The sequence below is a fragment of the Centruroides vittatus genome, unplaced genomic scaffold (genome assembly GCF_030686945.1).
Source record: "Centruroides vittatus isolate TY-2023 unplaced genomic scaffold, ASM3068694v2 contig_10, whole genome shotgun sequence".
Taxonomy (NCBI): Eukaryota; Metazoa; Arthropoda; class Arachnida; order Scorpiones; family Buthidae; genus Centruroides; species Centruroides vittatus.
The window spans coordinates 6,396,703-6,416,809 of record NW_027120658.1 but is presented as its reverse complement, the minus strand read 5'-3'; the positions used below and the strand labels follow the sequence as shown (position 1 = coordinate 6,416,809).

Genomic DNA, 20,107 nt, shown 5'->3' with positions numbered 1-20,107 from the left:
AGTCTTTATTGCATTTTGTAAGAAAAAATTTTGGCAGGTCAATATAATTTTTGTTTTTTGGCCAACTCCTAAAAAACTTTGCCCATAAGTATTTAATTTTTCACATCTAACAACTTGGAGTTTTTCATTTCTAAATGATACTTTTTTTAATTCTAATAAGCACCCTCTAGTAGCCGAGTGGATAAAACCATCAAACACTGGTAGTTAGTCATGGGTTTGGGCTTCGCCAATGGGCTAGCCAAGTGGTGTTATCTGGATTTTCTTCACGTTACTAACACTTTTATAGGAAGCTAGTCCCTATTTAGGTCTTTCTGGAATGCATCTCCCATGGCAGATTGCTCAAGTGTTGCATTGCTGAAACAAAATAAACTAAACTAATTCTAATGAGTGATTATTTATTGTGACAACTTCACAATGCCTGGCTGCAATTTTTTGTCAGAATGTTCTCAATTCTTTTAGTGGTGTCTTACCCTTCTACATTATACTGTTCCTGTTAGGAATAGCCAGTTACCTAACTTCATTTAGGAAAAAATTTTGAATCGAACTTTTGGTTTGTACCAGAAGTTTGTATATAGTTAATCTGTCCTCCTGCCCCTAAACTTTCCATATTTAATCGCGACTTTCATCTATTTAACTTCTTTCTTGAGATTAAGGAAAGACGAACAAACAGGTGGACAACAATTGGAATTTATAGATCTATCATTTTTTCAAATTGCAGCCCAATAATTTTTCTATAAATGTGATATTTATGACAACATACTTCCCATGTACTGTACATTATACAATCTGTTTCAAAAATATAAACACTTTATCATCACATAAAAGCAATTATTCTCACTATTTTTACATTTTATTTATTTATTTAAACAGAAGTTTTATATGAAGTCTTTCAAACATTAAGGTTGGCAACTTCAATCACATGCAGGGCCATCACAACCTATCCAGCACAGATCACTTGTCAAATATTAATAGTTGACCAGTATTAATTAGTAGTAGTTGATCGTCCTCTCTCCCAGGAGGAGGTCAATGACTACTTTTGGTCAAATTACTTCAACTCCCTTCCTCAGCAGTCCCTTCTTTCCATCAGATCAGCAGAATGGTGGAATTTGAATAGAAAAATTACATAATATAAGGTTACCCAGTAAGCACAAAATATGAATGGTTTTTGGACAAAAATATATCGTAAAAAATTTAATATATCATATTTTCAATTGCTGTCTACTTGACAAATGAAATTGAGTCATTTTGTACAATCTGAATATCACAATAAGCATGACAAAGTTAGGCTGAAACAAGGAAAATTTTTATATTATTTTTGTTTTAATGTTTGTTATATTTATATTATTTGATTTATATAACTAACTACAAAGGTTATGTTACATAAGGGTTTATCACACCAAGTGACCAATCAAACACATTTTAAAAATTGTTTATTCCTCTACCATATTCAATTTGAAGAATTTTAAAAGTGTTTGATTGATTGCTTTGTGTGATAAACCCTTGTGAAGTGTGAAGCACGATAGGAATACACAGACACGTGAATTCAATTAAAACAAATTTAATTTCGCGATAAACAATATATACAGATGAGTTCTTTTGGATTCCCTCGGTCCAATTTCTCTTACTGTCCGATAGTAACAATAACCCAAGTAGCTTACCTTCTTGGCAACTACTTGCCCGACAATACTAATAAAACCCGCACAATCCTTAACTAACTTAAACCTAAGGATAGAAAAGTGTAGAGATAGGGAAATGAGAAGAATTGATAGGATAGTGGGGTACCCTTGTTCTCACTGAACTCCGATGCCGGCTGGTGCTTTATTCTGCGTGTCTCTGGGTTTGTCAATGTTTTAAATATCTTCTACTATAATTTCTTTTCGGTGTCTCTGATTCTACAGTCCTGATCCTCACCTCACAGCTCTCTATTCGGCCCTCGTGGAATTCCGTCTCACGAGCTCGCTGTTTTCGTCCGTGCTTCTTCGTGTCCGGTCGGAGAAAAAAAAAGTGACCCAGATTTGACTCGTTCTCCACTCGAAGTCTTTGTCCCACACGGCTCCATGGTGGGTGGGGAGTGGGGAGTGGGAAGCCCTTGTTCCCAGAAGCCAGAACAATGAACAAAGGAAGTAGGAAAGAACGGTTAAGAGAGAAAATTATTAAAACTAATTAAATCTATAATACATATGTACAAAAATATATGGCGTACAGCCACACCCTTACATAAAATAACCTTTGTAGTTATATAAATCAAATACTATAATGTAATATAATAAAAGGGTTAGAAGTATGAAATGATCTAATAATCTTAATATTTGTTGTTATTTTTTGGCTGGGCAATGCCAGGCTCATCTCATAGTAATAATAATAATATAATATTCAAATATAATTCAAAATATTTTAAATTATAAACAAATGTTATACTTTAATTCATATAAAACAAATTTATACACTACATAGTTTAAAAAAAAATGAAAACAAACAAATCAAAATTGTAATGATGTCATCTTTAGTTTCAATTTTGTTGCAATGCTATTGTGTATTAAAAAAATGAAACCTTGCACAGTCAAGCTAGACCAATTTTAAATGTATATGATTATTGAGTGTCATCAAAATTCATTTTATAGTGATGGAAAAGTACAATGAGTTTATAACTAAAAATGTGACATGGTAGTTGTTATTCTAATAACTGTCAAAGATCTCTGAAACAATGTAACTATATAGATAAATTTCAGGTAATTATCCTCTACCAGCTTTCAAGATACAAATTCAAATAGGCATGTCTAATAATATCAATTATAGTATGGATTGAATGTAGTGTACAAAATAAATATGGAAGAAAACTAAAAACAAGATATGCATATACATGTATTTGGTCATTTTACAATGGCAGATGAATACATGCAGAACATTCAAAGAATTTTTCACATTTTCTAATTTTTTTATGAATTTTTTTAACACACTGTTAATGACATTACACAAAGTAAATGTTGTTTGGTGGTTTTATAACTACAATACGCATTATGTAACTTACCTACTTGCCTTTGAAACACAGATAACTTATGGGTTATCCACACAAAAATTACAGTAGGTAAGTTATTTATTATTTATGCTTTTTCATGATTCTTTTCATCATTCTACAAATTGATTATTTAAGTTCCTTCACAAAAGTATCATATAATATTGCATGTTGGAGCTGTAACTTTCTGTTTAAACTAAGTTCTTAATTAACGAAAAAGAATCCATGTGTATACTTTAAAAGCATAAATTGTTTTACTGGACAAAAATTACATTTAAATAATGAAATTATTTTATGTTAAAAATATGTCAATGTTGTTCCTGCCTTTTCATGTAATAAGGAATTGAAGATTCAATTCCAGTAAAAGCAGATATGTTAAATGAGAAAGTTGAAGTTTAAATTTAAAGTATCTTCACTGAAAAATAAATTTAAATATGAAAGCTTGTACACAAGTATTGTAAACTATTCTCAATATGTATTTTTCTTTTAATTATAAAAGTTTTGGTAATAGAGCTCAAGAAAATTGTTCAATACTCCAATCTCTGCATAATTTATGAAACAAAAAGTGAAGACAATGTTTATTAACAACATAAATTATTTCTATTCATTAAAATGCCAATATAGGTAATAATTTATTTGTTGTAGGGGAAACAAGAACAATTATAAGGTGTTACAGTTTTTAAGTGTAGGAAGTTAAAAGAATTGTACAAATATGAAAGCTAGTTAACCTAATGCACAATGCTAACAAACTTTGAAATTGAATTTGTCAATGAATTTCATTTGTTGTAATTTAAAAGTGTAATTGTATTATCAACAGGTAAACAATTTTAAATTGATTTTCATGTTGATAATACATATACATATTAATAAAGTCTATAATTTATTTTTCTTGTTTTCAAAGCAGTTATTAAATAAATATTTGGCTTTTCCCCCCTATCTATAAGGATGACGAAGAAAAAAGTTTCAATTGTAAAAATGATTTAGTGTTAAGTAATTTTAATATATAATAAAAATGAAATCAGACTAGTTATTTATAAAATGGTAATTTGCTTATCAATGCCCTAATTTTGATTTTATATATATATAGATGCAATGAGCAAAAAAAAAAACCAGTAGAAATAAATATTTGTACTGATTTTTTTTTGCTCTGCATAGCCATTATCATCAGTTTTTTTTTTTTTTTTATAAAAGCTTTGTCATCTGTCATAGTTCTTTCTTGTCTGTTCAACATTCCCTATATTAAATAAATACATAATAATTTGCACAAATCTGTATTATAAAAAAGTTTTATAAATATTCATGCAGATTATCTTCTAATACTTGAACAGAAGTCTTGTTGAATTACATCATATAATATAGAATCATTTCATAGATTAAATCTGAATTCAATCATTAAATATAAAACAGTAAATCCACATTTAACAACTTATAAATATGCAGAATTTCATTAAATGACATGTTTCATTGAGACATTCTTACAATAATTCAAATTTTAAAATTAATTAATTTGTCTACATAAAATACATATTTCATTGTGAATTGTCATGATCTCACATTTCTGAAATTTAATGTTTTATTATTATTAAATGATATCAAGTCAAACAGTATAAAATTATTTGAAGTTTAATTATAATTTTTATATTTCATTTTTATTATTTAATTATATTAAATAAAGATTTGATAATTCACAATTTAAACAAATTTGAATAAACTTTTGAGGCACAATGACATCTTAATTCATTAACTTGACAATGTTAAATCATATTTATTAGATTTATGTAAACAAGTGAGAATTATTGTATGTTTAAAGTGTATAGTTTATACTGTAATTTTTTGAGAATAACCTGCAGGCTATATATTTTAAAGTAAATTTGAAAGCAGGTGCAGATTATCCATCAATTTTAAATTGCAATTACAAGCTCATCCAACAGATTTTTCTTTTTCTCAACTTACTAAGAGTGTCTTAGAAATTGTGAAAAATCCTTTGCATGCCACACACACATTCATCTGCCATCATGTTCTTTTCCAGAAACCCCAGACACACACAAATATTTTTATATTATAGGAAAAATCTATTAGTATTTTCATATATTTATAGTCTATCTAACAAAAGATGATCTTTACAAAATCATTTTTAATGAATGGTTTGTCACTTTCATTGAAAATTAAATCTGACTCAAACTTTTACCAATTTTCATTATAAAGTGAATTTTTATGATTAAAATAGGTCTATCATTTTAAATGTATATAAGTAACTTGTGATAAATGCACTAAATACTAGAATTATACAAAACACTTTCATAAGCTGGATTTTTGGTTGTGTAACACAACATGTTGGAGGAAAATGAACATTTTCAATTGCCTTTAGCAACCATCTTCAAGTTAAAAACATATTTTGAAACTGATATCAGAATAGAATGGGTGATGGAATGCAATCATTTAAAATACAAAACAAACAACTTCTGATTGGCAGTCGGTGGTCATGTGGGATGTAAATATCGAGATGTAAAAGTAATATCACCAATAAATATCCAATAATGTCCTCCAAGCTGGGGATAATGTGTTGTCCTCCATGTATCTGATAGCTGTGTTGTTTCTATTATCCTTGAAAATTTATAGCATTTCTAGGTACTTAGGGAAGTTGTGTTTCACGAGTGGGATTTTTGGTTGTGTAAATATTAACTTGCGGCTGACCATAAATAATTATATGGTCTCATGGAAAGAGGATAGTTCAGAGTGTGACATAATCTGACAAGAGAAGGGGAGGAGAACAATTTTGTGATACCATATTTCACATTTACAATAAATCAGTATCATACATGATTTTAATACAATATGTCACATTTAAAATGTATTCTTTAAAAATTTAGTTTTGCATTTAAATTTATCTAATAACACTAAAAAAAAAATAGGAAATGTGTACCATGAAATAATCTTACTGTGGTAGATAACACATTATAATTTGTTATAGCCACAAAGTGGTTAGTTCAATTTCTGTGACTATAATAGTGTGGAATTGGCACCATTGTATTCTCATTATTTGTAATTTATAGATAACTAATCAGTTAATGTTTTTACAAGTCTGAACTCTAAAGAAAGTTAGGATAAGTTAAGTTATGTTATAAAATTGTTGTAATGTTGCTATAAAGTCATAAGTATAAGATATGCTGAGTTAAACAAGGTAATTTATGTAGGACTATCTAGGACACATCTCACATCTGACAGGATGTGAAACAGACCAAATACACTACTGTACTTACAAGGTATGCATTTATTTATTGTGTTAGACTTGTTAAAATGCTTATCAAATGTTTTTGAACAAAGTTTATTTATACATTATCAAAGAAAAAGGAAATGTAGAAAGTGACACTCAATGATATTTTCTAAATCTGCACACTGTAGCACTCTCATGAGCAAGAGAGAAACAACTTTTGAATTTGTTTGGAATGCTTTATTGGGGAATGTAATGCAGATGCTGAGTGCCTGAATATTGATGAAGTTGACATGGCAGGACAAGACAGACATACCTCAACATTTCCATTGTGCTAACTGAAGAATACCTTACAAACACAGGTGAGTAAAATAACTTGTTAGCAAAGTGTAGCAAAAATAAAATTTTGATTAATGTGATGCTATTGTCAGAGTGTTTTATTTTGATAAAAATCTAAATAAATTGTATTATTTATCCACTATATAACTGACACAGTACATTATATTATAGTAATGCAAAGGCTTTGTTGGGGAGGGACTTTGTTAAAATGTAAAAATTAATGACATGGAAGAGGGGTTAAAAATGAATTTTAGTGTGACATCAGTTATGGATGGCCTCTTGACTGTGTAATGTTTCTCCTTTACAAACAATAGTGTTAGCAAAGTGGCAGGAAATAATGACATTTAAACTAAAGATATTGTCATTTCAGTTTTTAAACTGTACAGAATAAACACAAAATACACAACTTATTACATAAGGAAACACATGTTTTAAAGACATGTTTTAAATTATTATTTTTTTATTTTTATTTTTTAAATTTAGCAGAAGATTCCCTATAATGTAAATGTTATTTTAAATGGATATTAATTTTTATAAAAACTATTATAAGTACATATTATATTGATATTTGGTTAATGTTTTTTAAAAAAAAACTGAACAAATTTTTAAAGTTGAAAAATTTGATAAATTTTAAAATTGTTTTTATATGTAAACCTTTGAAAGTAATATCATAATGGAAAATTGTCAAATGATGAAAGGTGAAATACAAAGGTTGTATTGTACTTAAACCTTAGCTCATGCCTTAAATCATGTGATGAGGGTATCAACAAAAATGTATCCATGGAAGGTTTGAATATATAAATGGCAAAATTGCATAGTAGAAATGAATTTAATCATTTCTTTTTGATTATTATTATTTGATAAATAAAATAGAAATGAAATAAATTTTGTCATGTTCATATTATTAAAGCAAACTGGAGAATAACTCATTTCAAGCAACTAACCTTTCATTCACTCCAGCACAAAAGGAATTTAAACAACACTGGTCAACAGAGGTTTTCTTAAATAAATAATTGTGACTGCTTCCCTACTAATTCTGATGCACTTATTTCAAACCTGAACACAAAATTTTCCTATAGGGCACCATTTATTTGTAACAGATTAGCCCCTTTAACTGTAAATACCACAAATCAATTTATTTAAAAACATAATTGTAATTAATCACAATGTGATAAGACTAACTGTGTAATTATGGTGGTTATAAAACTTTCAATGGTTAATTTATATTATAATGAATTTTATTTTTGAGTCTTTTTATCTGCACAGTTTAACATTCTGTCTGCTATAGAGTTGGTGTCATGTAGTCCTAAGTTCCCTGTTCCCATTGCATTGGAGGCATGGAATGCTGAAGAAGAAAAAAACTACACGTGTTATTATACCAGATATGAAGGTCTTGAATTATTTTTGTATTAACTACTCTCATCTAATTAACTAGTCAAAGTTAAATAATCTTTTATGTGATCTTGACTTATCGAGTTCAGATTAAAAAGATGGCATTTGTTATTGAAAGGTACAAAAGTCTATATATATATAAAACTTACATATATTTTATGAAAGACAACATGATTTGAATATACTTCTCCCAGGCAGATTCTCTAATATATGCAATGATGGAGGTCTGATATTCAGCACAATAGCATTCTTGTGGAATTACAGACAACTAGAATGTTGCATGTCTCTTAAGATAATTTCTTATCTAGATTTTTCAGGAATCTAAGCTATGTCATGAATACGGCAAAAAGTTCTTCAGGAATCCATGGTGGCTATGGAAAGCTGTTTTCGAGGCAAATAAAAGTCCAACAATGCTGGCTTACTGCTGTTGGACTCTGAAGAGCAATGTTTTGCAGTTAAATACAGCATGAAATCCCCAAAAATTCATTTTAGGTAGGTACAATCATTATTACTTATTGTTATTATTTCTTTCATTACAAGTAGTTTTTTTGCAGCAAAAAGCAATATTCATTACTTTAAAAACTAGGCCCAATAGAAAGAATGATTTGAAATTAAAGGGTTCAAACAAATCTGAAAATGTTTGCTAGAGAAAAAGGATTCAATGCTGGAATGAATGAAATGTTAGTTGCTTGAAATAAAGTTTGTCATTTAGTGCCATTTTATTTTTGATACTGAATGCAGTTTAGGTAGTTCTGTCTCAGATTTTTCATTTTGCTTGTGTAAAATCACTTAAACAAAAAAACTTCTTATATAAATAAAACAAAATGTTTGAGATGATAACTTGTAAACTGTATACTGGAAGTATTCACAAGTGTAGATTATGCAAATTTTTTGTTTCCATTCTGGAAATTTTCAGTGGGCTATAAGCTGATGGTGGTTATATGCTTCAGGGATTATCTGAATGAAATTATGGTAAATAAAGCAAAAGACCCAGTGTTGAGGTGAGATTTTTCTGCTGATGACATGGCTTATTGGATTACTTGCAAATCAGTGACTGTCAACAGTAGAATAGATCACACAATGAATCTAGCCAAACTTTCATAGTTTGGCAAGATTCATCATGTGCAAACAAATAAGGTACTGTTTACAATAACAAAGAAATGCTGTATTTCTTTAGGATAAAAGTAATGCTAAGTAATACAAGAGAAAGAGGTTAATCAAGTCATCAACAGGTCAGTTTATTACTTTGTAAAGGTTTTACTCTTAAATATTTCTTGTATTTTGTTGAAAGAGCATTCAATGACTAGTGAAATAATTGCACATTATAAAATAAGCATTACTCATTAAGACTATTCTAATGTACTTAACTCAAACAAAGTTTGAATTTAAAAAAGTTGGAAAAAAATTTAGAATGCATTTACCCGGAACAAATCTTTAAGTTGATAATAGCTGTTATTTGTATGTTAGCTGAACATGGCCTACTTTTCAAGGAATAACTGAAAATTTTGATTCACTGTAGAATGAGAATTTTAGGATTGATTGAGTTTACTAGTCAGTTTGATCTATTTTTAGCTGGACACATTTTGAAAAATGGAAATTATGGAAAAAGGAAATCCTATATCTATCCAAAACTAGCTGTAAGAAGTTCATTTACTAATAGCTCAAAAGACCCACACATTCATTGTTAACAAAAAATAATTATTCTGATTATTTTAGTATGTCAGTTAATTCAACACCAGATCTATTGACATACAGAATCAATTAATTGTTGTTCTTTGATACTTAAAAAGCTAGTGTTTAGCAGGATGCCAACCTTTTTGGAATTAAATCATCATACTGGAAAGGAAATAGCACACCACTTATTAATATTTACATAAAAGTTGCAAACTCAATTTTTTTCAAAATATAGAGATCAGTTCTATAACAATAATGCAAGCATTTCTGGTCATAATAATATAGTGCAGCAAAAGACTTAAGAAGAAAATAAATTTGCATTAAGTTTGTCATGTACAGGCATCCCCTGCTTAATGTCTTCTGACAAAATGTCTTGTTTTTTTTTTTTTAATACACAAATTTCATAGAATGTCAAACACTCTCAACACTAAATTTTTATTATATAAGCATGAACTGAAAAGCATAAACTTATTTCCCAAAAGTTCAACACATTTTTAACAACACAATATGTAAAAAAAGTCTTAAGTTACATCCAACTGTAACTGGTTAGAACATTAGAATAACACACACATTTTTGAAAATATTCTGAGTGTCAAGAAATGGAGTACAATCTTGAATATAGCTGGAGCTGGAAGAAACACTATAGCTTCATTTCATACCAACACTATCCAGAGCAGAAAGCATAAACATGCCTTTGTCATGTCACTGATGGTGATCAATCAATTCTGCAATATTCTCTATACATTTTTTTTTCAGTTTCAACCAGTTAGTGAAAAATTCCTAAAACTTGTCTTGAAAATGAAACAGTGTTAAAATCCCTCTAATACCAGGTGGGAGACAAGCAATGGCAACAGTAACAATTTTGAAGTTTTTTTTTTTAAATGCTGAAAACAATATAGTCTATAACTAAATACTAGCCATAAAAGAAAGATACCGGAAAATAAAAAATATTGCAGTAATATTTAAGAAACAGAACTTATTTTTATGTTTATCATGCAAGATGAGATTTTGTAAAATAGTTTTATAAAGCAAGTCAAGTTCTGAAGTTATAGATCTGCACATATTTTTAAGTTTACAAGAGTTACTAGCTGATTAACTATGCTCTTTAAGAAATTACTTTGAAAAATTTGAAGTACTTGTAAGAGAACTACTACTAAATGTTGATCACAAAAGTGTTCAAACTCACAAATGTGTTAGAAAGACACTATCCAATGATGAAGATGCATCAATAGTAGATCAGAATGCCAGAGATAAATTTCATATTGCCTAATTATTGCCAAACTAAAAACTGAAATGAGAAAAGGTTACAAAGCAGTACACACATTTTCCTTTCTAAAGTACCAAATAATATCATTTCATATACAGAAAAATAAAAAGTACTTTTACTGTTCTCAAAAACTAATTAACGCTTATCCAGAAGATAGAAAAAAAATCTTTCTGCTGAGCTTTACCACCTTATACATATAAGCATCATAACTTCAGTGTAATAACAAATAAAAACCAGATACAGTCATGATAAACATTATAAAATAATTGTAGAAGACAAAAATAGTTGGGTGTTTCCAAATGTTGACATTTCATTGAGCATTTTGTTGTTATTATTAATTGTTACAAACTGCACACATGAGCATTTATTTTCTCAACTCAAGCATTTTAAAAATCAAAGTTGAACAGCTATGTGATAAAACAAATTGGATGCCTTGTCTCTGCCAAGTGAAGGAGTAGATTTGTTACATTAAATCAGTTTGAGAACTTGATCAAAGACTTTGCAATTAAAAAGTAAATAAATAATAACCTAAAGGTAAAATCTTTGCTTATATATTTTTTATTGCTATTTACTTTTTTTTATTTAATATCGTTGTGGGGTCCTTCCTGGAATAAACTGAAAAAGAATGATAACTTCTCAAACTATTACTTCATATTCCTCATTTACTTAATCTTAATATCTTATAAGTTAAACAAGGAGCAGCTGTGCCAGCATCATTGTTAGGCTTTGCTTAGGCTATCACTTGGTCCTAATTTGGCACTGATCTATATACTTAATTTAGTGATTGGATCAAGACTTATAAAAATATTTTCGAATTGTTTATGTATCATTTAACAACAGAAATAAATAAGATAATAAAGAAAATATCTATGCTAATTTAGGAAATATTTGAAATGTTTATTTTAAAAACAAATAATCTATTAAAACAAATATAAAGCTTATTTTCAAATTATCAAAATTAATTTTTTAAACCAATCAATAAAAGTTAAACAATTTAACAAAGTTAATAAATCTAAACAATTTCTAGTGAGAAAATAAATTTCACACATTTAAAAAAATTTAACTGTTGTTTCTCTTAAATAAATGCTACTGGCTCTAGATTTTTGATAATTATTTATTTCATTTTTAAAAATTCATACAATATATATATGTGGCAAAACATCAAGTTACAAAGTATTGAATTTCTTTGAAGTTTATATGGATAAAAAAGTAAAAAAACTGAATAGTAATTATCTAGAACAGAAGTATCCAATTTACATTTGTTGTAACAAAATGAACATAATTTAATCATAAATTTCTTTTTTGTTTTCAATATGGTAAAATTTCTGTTATGTATATTTGATAAGAAAGTTTGAATGTGATAACAAAGATCACACATTCATTTAAAAGATCAGTTGGTATCTTTCTTAATGTTATATAATAGGAAAGAAAGACCACAAATTTTTAAGTTTTGCAAAACTAAATGATATCTTTTAAAAAATGAATAGTTTTATTTAGTAAGAAAAATTTAAATCTGAAATGATGACAAAAGAAAATGGCAAATTAAAAAAAAAGGTAATTTATTTAATTTGGCTTTTTATCCTATATACTCTCTTAAGGAAATATGTAAGTTAACATAACTTACTGTAAAAATTTGATTTTATCAGAAAATTGAACTATTTTACAAAAATAATATTTAAATTGTAATTTATTTCCTCTAAGTCATGAATAATTGAAGTAAATTTACAATTACAAAAAATACATATGTAAAATTACAAATTCAAATTCATTCTCCCATTTTATCTGTGCTTGATATTTATAACAGATATACTGTATATTTATTGTGTTGTAATGTGTTTTCTTCAGACAAAACACATTTTTTGTCAGCAAAACTTATTTATTGAAAGCAAAACTGTAAATCTTGAAATATATTTTTATTTATTTATCAGTAAATTAACAATGATACACACAACTGAAACTTAATTTTTATTACTACTAACTAAACATTAAAAGTCATTTTTTTATAATATTTGCCTCAAACTTTTCAATATTTGTATTGTCATTTTGTCATTTAAAGAATATATATATATATATATACTGTATATATAAATTAATTCTATATTAGTTAGCCATTATTTTTCAATAGGTATTCTTTCTTTTAAACACTCATTACCTATTGTAATTTCTAGAGAAATCAATTAAATTCCATTTAATCATTAAATAATGAATAAAATATGCTACATACTAATTAAAAATATCATTTCATAAATACCTCCTTTATTGTTGTTTTTTCTTTTATCTCTAATTTGTTTATTGCAAATATATCTCTAATAATTCATTTTTCAATAGTATGAAAAATTGTTAAAAATAAAAATTTATATCAAACTAATGGAAAATAAAGAGAACAAATAAATACATTTGTTAATGTTTTCAGTTTAAATATGGATTGCTATAGAAGTGTAACAGAAATGGACGTTGTCCAAAAGTCAGTAACAGTTCTAATTTTCAAAACTAGTATATATAATCACAAACTATTCAAATATTTCATACACACGGATGAATATAAAAATTCCATATGTAATATTTATATTTTAAAAGTAATAAACAAAAAACATTAAAAATCTGTTTGTTTTCTTTATTTTTTGAATTAAATATTTTATAGACAAAACAGCTGGAAAAAAAAAGACAAAAATATCTTAAAAATAATTCACCTACCTGAATTTAAATGTACATATAATATACATTCATTAATTTTTTAGATATTCATAGCATAGAAATTTCAAATACATTTTATCAAATACAGCTATTCTTATTTAGCTCTGGATCTTCAATAAAATGTATCTGTTGTGATTATGAGTCCTTGATAAAAAATATTCATATGATATATATATATGTGTGTGTGTACATATATATATATATATATATAATAATTATTCTACTGTACACACAGAATGCATTCTTAAAATGAACATATAGTTTACACACAATAAATTATAAGAAAAAATATATTGTATTTTAAATACCATATTTACAAAAATAAAACAAATATATCACAGTGCAGTGTTTTATATTGTTTTGGTGCTTGACTTTGAATCTGCAGGTGCAGGTTGAACATCACTAAATCTACTTCTAGATTTTCATAAATATTAAAAAGTCCTGTTAATAATTGATATATAGAAAAATTTAAAAAGAATCAGTTTTTATTCTTATTGCCTAGTGAATAAAAAAAAGGCAGAAATTATTAAGCAATAAAGTAACAACATGTAAGAACAATGCTATAGTAAAAAGCAAAGAGCAAATATTTAATTACACACTGTGGTTAAAAAAATTTTGAATAATATAATTATCAAAATAATTATATTTTTCATATTAATGTTTCTTCATGAAAATAGCAGTTATGTAATTTTCAGTGACCTATATTAAATCAGAAAATTTTGTATAAAATGTAGTTTATAAATACAAATATTCCAATACTTTACCAAATTTGAAATCTTTTTACTTTTTGATTAAAAAAGTAATAATAAAGAATTATCATTTAAAGTTAAATAAAATAAAATTCGAATTTTATATTATTGTTTAAAAATTCAGGGAATAACAAAGTAATTTCTTAAAATAAATATTAAATATGAAAAATTCCACAAGAAAGAGAAGCTGCTTACAGCTTGATCAGTGGCACTCTTGCTGTAGGGCACCGGTATCAACCGATCCTGCAATTCACCGCCAATCACCTTGGAAAATACACAGCAGCAAATATATATGCTTTGATTTTGAGCCATATAAATACATGTAAAACAGCTGAGATGTAATTGAAAATGAAGCTACATCCAAGAACTACAATGTTTCTTATTTAATATAGATTATTTGATGAAACTGTACATCAGTTGGCAATTTCACAAAATTTTCAATTAACTTTATACATTAAAGAGAAACAAGAATAAAAACATACAAAATAAGCAATAAGTTATTACATAAGTTTTTTCTAGATAAATAAACAGTCCAAAAAAGTACATTTTACTGGGTAGATAACATTACCGATCCTGAAATATTCTCGAAACAATAGAAAAAAAAATATTTATTATATCATTATCAACAAATTATGTGAATTTCAAAATAAATTTATGATATTATCAATTATTTGTTCATCATGCATTACAATTACCTTATTTTAAGTAATGATTAAAAGCACAACACACACCCATGCAATGTATTGCTTATTTTGAGTATTTTTCTATAGTATAGGAGTCCAAAGGGTTAAAAGTGTCTCCACAATTCTTATACTATACTTCAAATTCATAAAATATATAGTTTAGTAGATATATTAATCCAAAATTTTTCTTTTCAATTAATAATTTTTCATCATAAATACATAAAAATAGTTTTTGATTTGGTGCAAGAACAATAAAAGTTTGTATATATAAATTACACGTGTGGCACTGGCACTTTTTCACACGAGGCAACCAATTATCGACTTCTTGCTGCAATAATTGATTGCAACAAAATTTGATATATATGTAAATTCATATTGCAATTAAACAACTTTTCTTTTGTTGTTTTAATTGCAATTTGCATGAAATCACTTTGATCTTCTCATTAGAACAATCTATATTTTTTTCTTACAAAGTACTGTACATACAACCAAACTGTAAAGCATCCAATCTATACTGTTGTTTTCACTTATAATTAAATTTTAACCAAAAAAACATATATAAAGTCACAATCACTATTTCATAAGTAAGACAACTACATGAACATTGAAAGTGAATCTATATTTTATAAATTTATAGATATATAAATATATGTGTTCAAATATTGAAAAGTGTAGATAATTTTATCCTTTCTGTATGTTTATTATATATATTTATTTACTCCTATTACACAATATTAAAATTTTGAAATGTAAACTTAGCACCTGCCACTTTTCTTTGACGTGACTGCTTTTCAAGCTCTTCTTCCAAAATTAAATTTAGATTCTCTATTACCCGTAATAAACTTGGTACATGCATAATTCTTACTATCAAATACACTATTTGCTCAAAAATCCATGAATTTGCAATTATTAACAACAAGCAAACACAGCTGCCAAATGCAAACTGATTTTACAGCAAAAAAATTTTAGATGTATGTTTTTAACATTTTAACATTAATTTAATAAGAGTAAGAAAAAGTGCTAAATGCTCGACAAGTACATATCATAATTTGAAATGGAGTAAATATTATATTTAATATTTTATTTTACTTTCTCTAGGCAGTTTTTCACTTTGTAAAAAAAAGAAAAATAAAATAAATTTAATATTTCTTTCCAGCATTATTAATAATAAAAAAAATGTATATACATTATATACATGGTGTACAAAATTAAAGAATTTAAATCTGGACAAATTCAGATAAAATTATTCATTTATTATTTAAAAAATAGTACCTGATAATGTAGAACAGTATACAAACAATATTCTGAGAAAATTATATTAATTTAAAAGAAAATTTGGATTAATATACATTTATATATATATACATATCTTATAGATTTTGTAAGTATGTAGTAATTAAAAGAATGAGATTAAATATTAAAAACACAAAGTGTGTTATATTTTGTTGTATTTTGTTTTGAATTAATGAATACAATATTGCAATAATATATAAAATTTGGAGCTGTTGTTCCTTAAAAATATAAATTCATCATGCATCTTATATAAATATGTGTATTTATGTTGATAAGTATATAATATATATACATATATTTATATGAAGTATTTATAATGTAATTTTTCTAGTATATTTTCTATGTATCATTCACTTTTTATAAAATGATAAATTCCAATTTTTTTTAGAAAATAATTAATTTAAATACTTCAAAATTTAACAAATTAAAAAAATAACAACATTATCATTTGATAAAAGTTATTTTTAAATAAATAAATTCTTTTATTTATACGAAATTAAAACAATCCAATTTTAAGATATTTAATGAGCTTAATCATATTATCATACTTATGATTTCTATTAAAATTTATTTATTTATTTTTGCATACAATTTCAAATGTTTATAAACAATTCTATTTCATGAATTAAAATTTTTAATTGGATAATTTCTGTGCATATAAAATATTTTAAGTACCAAAATTGTAGAATTTCATTCAATACTGATTTTAAAGTAGAATTTTCATTTTTAGTCTCAATTTTCTTTTTAATATCTTTAAATTAATATCTAATCATTTTTTTGCCCATTTTATCAAACAAAAGGGGAAAACTAAGATTTTCTGAAACACACTTTTATTAAACATTTTCAAAAATTTCCTGATAAATCAATTTATTAATTTGAAAAAAACTGATTATTTAATATATATATTCTTCATATTCTATTTGTATATGTTTAGAACTGATTATAATATACAACCAAACCCTGTATAAGTAAGTGATCATTGAAACTAAATGTGATAGTCTATACAACTATGAACAGTTCATATTAAATGTTCTTTGTTTCTTTTCTGTTTTTCAAAATACAACCACAGAACTGACCAAAGACATGTCAGCAATCTTTTCACAATTCTTCTTGATTGACAAACAGTCTTGTTATAAATTAAATATCGTTGTTTAACATTTCTCATTCTTATAATAATTTGAAACTATCCACAACAGTTCAAATTCTATACAAGAGTAACAAAAGATTTAAATATATTTATCTTGAATTGCTATGGATATAATAATAAGTTTCTTTCAAAATGAAATAAATTGTGTCATTTATATTAAATTCAATAGGATTAATATTTAAAAATTCAGGTAAGGAACTTTTATCTTTTAATGAACATTTAAATTTCAAGTATTTAACCAATACCAAAGATCTTTTTCATACTTGCTAATTTGTAACAATCTAACTATTGTCTTTCACAGTTAATTACAACAAGGCAGGGCATAGTATAACCACAATATAGGGAATGATAGTTGCCTAAAGGAAGATGCAGCAACCTATTTCGTTATAGCTAACTTCAGAACTCATTAACATACCACTGTGACGATTCATGTCAGTTTTTTGACTTATTCAATGTTATTTAATAAAGATATGCCTTCTTTAGTTATACTTCATCTGATCTGCTTCCATAATGACAGATTCTTAATGGTGTAAATCTACACAGATATAAACAGGAGATCATATGTATCAAATACTTGTTTCATGAACTTTAGTGGGCTCAGTAAGAAGATGATAGCCCTGGGCTAATGGACTATTGATATTGAAACCAGCTCTACTACTACTATTATTATAGGAGGCATTGGAGGAAGGCGAGGAAGAATTAACTGGAGTGATACTTGTAGTTGTGGTTGGTGAAATAGATGGTGTTCCCTGTTGGGTCTGGATAGGTGGTTGTGATGATATTGGTGATTGATGACATGAAGATCTTTCCATTAGAGGAGCAGTCTCTGCATGTGTATCAATTTCACTTGGAGCAGATGGTAGTTGAGAATTAAACTGGTTGATATTATTATGATGAATTTCTCTGTTATTCAAATTCTTAGCTCCGGCAGAATTAGATACAGAAGTTGGATTTGTATTTTTTAGCTGATCGGCTATTTCGTAGGGATAATCATTTGGCGATGGTGTTTTGAGATCTTCATCAATGTAGCTAATATCAGAGAGCGGCCTCGGACCAGGGTGACTACGTGAACTACGCAAACTGTGTAAACTGTGTAAACTATGTACACTACGTCTTTCCTCCATATCTTCCAATGTGCTCTTAAATGCCCTGACTACTCGAAGCTGTGGAAAGGAAAAAGGAAACATACATACAACACACAAATAATTAAGGAGGAATTAGAAACATTAAATAACACAAAAACTAAATAATTCAGTCACATCACAAAATAAATATTATGCAAAGCATTCAATTATATCATTCAAGTGATTTTATATTTCTTACACCTGACCATTTCCCTGATGTCCAAAGATGTCTGGCAGTGATATATACACATATATGTTTTTATATCACTATATTCCTGAAATTATTTATTGAAAAAATACCAAAGCTTAACATGCTATTCAATATATTATTGAATTATATATTCATAACATGCACATAATTTGGAACAATATCATTTTGACACTTAATTGTCATTCATATTTTGACAATTTTAATTCATCATTATTAAACAATATCACTACTTTTAATATTAAACTATAGCAATGGCAACAGTAATAGTAGTAATAACACTAAACAACAACAACATTAATAATAAAATAATAATGATTAATAATAATTATTATGTAATAAATTTTATTATAAATATAAAAGTTACATGCAGCAAATTTTAAATACTGCAGCAAAGTTGTTTAAATAAAATTTTTCTGCACAGAAAAAAGCTTGATGGATGAAGTAGAATATCTTAAATTTTTCTTTATCAAAAACTGTACACATTTTTTTTTTAATAGAAAAGTTATATTAAGAATATATATATACTTGAAATTCAATGATACAGTCTGTAAATATTATAGGTAATATTAAAAATAATTGGAAAAAATACCATTATTCATAAAAATAATCCAAATATAGATAAATGAAATATTTACTGATTATTGCTTCAATATTCACATACCAATATTTATATATTTTTACCAAAAATAGTTTAATAAATTGAGCAATACTTTCATTTTAATTAGTAAAATATTTTTGAAAATAAATTTAATCTTACTGAATTATTAAAAATGTTTTCAAATCTATATATTTAATAATTTAAAATCATTAAAATGTTTGAGAAAAGTGTTTGGAGACAGATGCATAATTTTTATATCAGGAAGAAGAAAAAACTCATTGTGAATCAAAATTTTTGAACTAAATAAGCACAAATAGTTGTTATTTTACATTAATAAAGGAGGTTTGCTAAAATTTAAAAAGGTTTTAAATAAATCTTTAAATTATAAATTTTATTTTCTATAGATTAGAAAGACAACAATGAACAAGATATATCTGAAATAAAAAGAATTTCCAAATAATTATTTAGTTTTATTTTTTAATTCTCCTCAATCTCTGAATTAATTTCTCAATCAGAAATATTTAAATACATCCACAATTTGATGAAAATACATAATAAAATTTAAAAAGTTTCAATGAAGCATTACAATAACTTTGCTTTAATTAAGAGGTTAAGAATTAATGTGTGGACCCAGAGAAGTTTGTGATATTTGTCCATGTCTCTTGGCCAGTTCTGTGGTATACGTGTTATTTTGTATGTTTTCCTAGTGTTC

At 26.4% G+C, this 20,107-nt stretch overlaps 1 protein-coding gene across 12 annotated transcripts in view; it reads right to left on the bottom strand.

Moving 5' to 3' along the window:
• The window catches only part of PMCA (plasma membrane calcium-transporting ATPase 3), a 428,157-nt gene that overhangs the window by 19,718 nt on the left and 388,332 nt on the right, over positions 1-20,107 (bottom strand). For 8 of the 12 annotated variants that reach the window (XM_067272783.1, XM_067273122.1, XM_067273045.1 and 5 more), the window contains one exon: positions 14,708-18,625. The exons of 2 other annotated variants lie outside the window; for them this stretch is intronic. In XM_067272783.1, the coding sequence (XP_067128884.1) occupies positions 18,029-18,625 (597 nt within the window). In that variant the 3' untranslated portion in view covers positions 14,708-18,028. Of the gene's footprint in view, positions 1-14,534; positions 14,604-14,707; positions 18,626-20,107 lie in introns of those variants that run through there. 2 more of the 12 variants (XM_067273462.1, XM_067273313.1) reach the window with 1 other exon arrangement.